General features: G+C 37.1%; 1 protein-coding gene across 3 annotated transcripts in view; it reads left to right on the top strand.

The window, feature by feature from the left end:
• esr2a (estrogen receptor 2a) overlaps positions 1-3,442 on the top strand; it is a 35,834-nt gene that overhangs the window by 12,683 nt on the left and 19,709 nt on the right. For 2 of the 3 annotated variants that reach the window (XM_015022148.1, XM_015022146.1), the window contains 3 exons: positions 417-583; positions 2,372-2,488; positions 3,007-3,315. In XM_015022148.1, coding sequence (XP_014877634.1) covers positions 417-583; positions 2,372-2,488; positions 3,007-3,315 — 593 coding nt within the window. The remainder of the gene's footprint in view (positions 1-416; positions 584-2,371; positions 2,489-3,006; positions 3,316-3,442) is intronic. The other variant, XM_015022149.1, reaches the window with a different exon arrangement.

Here is a 3,442-nt window from a genome sequence, read left to right as displayed (position 1 = left end):
TTTTTTTTTTTTTTTTTTTAAATTTTCCATTTTTAAAAATTTTTTGTTTTTTTTTTTTTTTTTTTTTTTTTTTTTGGCAGAAATTTACTCCTTTTCTTTTTTTCTACCTACAGTTGCCCTCATGCCGTCTTAGAATCCATCAGAAAGAAACTAACATTAATCTTGTATGTATAGCCGTAGAGTAGCTACATTTTTAAGGAAAAGTCAAGCCTTCACTCATGTATTTTTAGGTTCTAGTTGTAAATTTATTCATGAAGCGAGTTTTTTCTTTTTGGCAGAAATTAAAAAAACATTTCTACCTACACTTTCGATGTATTTTATATATAAATCCTAGTTTGGGTTTCTGTAATTCCTGTCAGTTGATGGATTTTGAGTGTATTTTTTGGTGAGAAATGATGACGTAAATTGTCTGTTAGAAAGAGCACAAAGAAGCTGTCGCAGGAGAACGAGGACGCTGTGGTGTCTTCGGGCGGGAAGGGCGACCTTCACTACTGCGCCGTGTGTCACGACTACGCTTCGGGGTATCACTACGGCGTGTGGTCATGCGAGGGCTGCAAGGCCTTCTTCAAGAGGAGCATCCAAGGTGAGGCGAAATCAAAAGAAAAACCCACTGTCTGCTTTTTTTATGTTCTTGCTAATCTGTGATTTATGTTTGCCTTTTCAGTCTTTCTACTCTAAGAGTTTACAAACCCATAACTCACCGGGTTAAAAATGTCCGCCTGCCAAGTTTTATCTGTTCTTTTCTGGAGAAAGAACCTTAATCCCGCTGTGACCTGTTTGGGTTTTCCCCGTCGGTTTCAACTGAATGTTTCAATCATAAAATGGTGACTTTGTTCAGAATATGGATAATATGCAGAATGAAAAAACACCAAATCTTACCAATTGTTTTTAGTGCAAATAAAAAGTAAACCAAGTTTTAATTTGCAAGTTGGTCTAGTTTTATCTCGACCAAAATGTCAGATTATTGGAAACAATCTGCAAATATTTTCTATTATTGCAGATGTTTTTATCCAGACTTTAGACAAAACTGGACAAAGTCTAGTTAGTTTGACAAAACTAACTTAAAAGTAACTTTTCAGCAAGATATAGCAGCTTGTTTTAAGTCAGTAATTTCCTAATGGTTCCAGTGGCAAATTATTTTACTTTTAACTTGTGAAAATGTATCGTTATAGGTGAAATAATCTCCCAGAGTTATGTTTTTTTTAAATCAATATAAAGTGATTATTGATGTTACACAAGCTCCTATGTTGTGTTGAAAAGTTACTTGTAAGTTAGTTTTGTCTTAATTGAAGTTTAATAATATATTTGGATTAAAAACTAGATTAAAATGACTTGTTAATATTTTGATTTTTTGCAGTGCACAACCCTTCACATGTAGTGGCAGTTCTGGTAAACCTGTGCAGAAATGAGTCAAAACTAACTACAAGCCACGTTTCACCAAGACGTTTAATTTCTAGATCCTCTCATAAAACTGTTATAAGTGAAATAATCCAGTAGAAATAAAACTTTTTCATCGTTATTAAGGAAATATTTACTTAAAACCAGAGGTGGGCAGATTTATCACTCCAACATGTTTTTACTCAAGTAAAAGTAAAAAGAAGTTGTTCAAGAAACTTTGTAGTAAAACGTTTATCCAACTAACTGATCAAATCATCAATTTAATATTTTAAAATTACATCATCAAATGGACCAAAATGTAAAGTTAAGTGGAAATTTTGACATTTTAAGCACAAAAATGACAATAATTCAGATAAGAAACAAAAAAATAACAAAATCAGAGAAAATAAATTTTTCCAAATCAGTTTTTTTTTTAAATAAAGATTTTTATGAAACTTTAACACAAACTGCAGGTGTGTCTGTATAGTGCATATTTGGCTAAATAAAACATGCTTGTATTTCATTTAGTGGGTAGAAATCTAGAAATTTTACTCAAGTAAGAGTAGAGATACTTCATAATAAAAGTACTCAAATAAAAGTACAGAGTAGTAAAAGTTAATTTTTTCAAAAAAGTTCAAGTAAATGTAACCCAACTCTGATTAAAACTAATTTATAAGTAACTTTTCTGCATGAGTGCTGAGATATTCAACTGGAAACGAGAATTAAAGACCTCGTCACTCCTGTGTTTTTACCAGAGTTAAATTCATTTCACTTCCAGTCTGCATGATTTAACATAAACAAAAGCAAAGGAATGAAGTTCAGCCAAGCAAAAGTCGCAGCTTCAATGAGGAAAACTGATTCTGATCCTCAGCATCAAAACTGAACTCCATTAGTCTGGAAAAACGAGAGCAAAATATGGAAAATAAAACAATCAATTTCTCTTTTTTTTTTCCATAAAGTAACAAATTCACATCTTGTATGTTTTGTTTTTTAGGTCATAACGACTACATCTGTCCGGCAACCAATCAGTGCACTATAGACAAGAACCGACGCAAGAGCTGCCAAGCGTGCCGCCTTCGCAAATGCTACGAAGTCGGCATGACCAAATGTGGTTCGTTGTGCTTTCATTTTATTTCTGTAACTAATCGTCCAACATGTCCCACAGAAAAGAGTTTGTGGTATAATTTGCATTGCTTGGAAAACATTTTTAATTCGCGAATTATGTTAACAAATGATGTATGAGCTCGTTTTAAGTCAACAATTCTTAATATTAATTGATGATAAAGTTCTAGTTCCATTGGCAGATTATTTCACTTATAACAAAATATTTTTCTTAGAAGTGAAGTGATCTGCCAGTGGAACTAGATCCGGGTTGCTAGGCGACAGGCTTGGCTGGCGTTGCTAGGTAACGGCGCCAATGGAACTAGAACTTTTTCATCAATATTAGGGAATTTTTCACTTGAATCAAGCTTCTATATCCTGCTGAAAAGTTACTTGTAACTTAGCTTCGTCTTATTTCAAGTGAACCAAGATATTTGTACCAGAAATTAGACCAGAATTACTTGGTAAGATTTTGTGTTTTTACAGTGAAAAACCTGGAGTAATTAAGTGTAGGTTCTGGTTTTGAAGGGATCCGAAAGGAGCGTGGGAACTGCAGGAGCACACTGGTGAGGCGAGTGACCCGTTTGTCCGCCCAGGGGCGGATAAGCAGACCCAAAGTGTTAACCAGGCCGGTGGAGAGTCCATCAAACGAGCCTCTGCAGCCCGGAATGACGCCGGAGCAGCTGATCGAGCGGATCATCGAGGCAGAGCCGCCGGACATCTACCTCATGAAGGACATGAAGAGGCCGCTGACGGAGGCAGACGTCATGATGTCACTCACCAACCTGGCCGATAAGGAGCTGGTTCACATGATCGGCTGGGCCAAGAAGATTCCAGGTACGGGTCGGGGTCGGCGGTCGGGGTCAGGGTCGGCAGCCGGGGCCCGTCGGGGTCAGGGTCGGGGCCCGTCGGGGTCAGGGTCGGGGCCCGTCGGGGTCAGGGTCGGGACCCGTCGGGGTCAGGG

This window comes from Poecilia latipinna, unplaced genomic scaffold, assembly GCF_001443285.1.
Source record: "Poecilia latipinna isolate Pla-1442-1.1 unplaced genomic scaffold, P_latipinna-1.0 Scaffold2941, whole genome shotgun sequence".
NCBI classification, from domain to species: Eukaryota; Metazoa; Chordata; class Actinopteri; order Cyprinodontiformes; family Poeciliidae; genus Poecilia; species Poecilia latipinna.
Note: the sequence above shows the minus strand (reverse complement) of the source record. Positions and strands in the feature narration are given on the sequence as shown.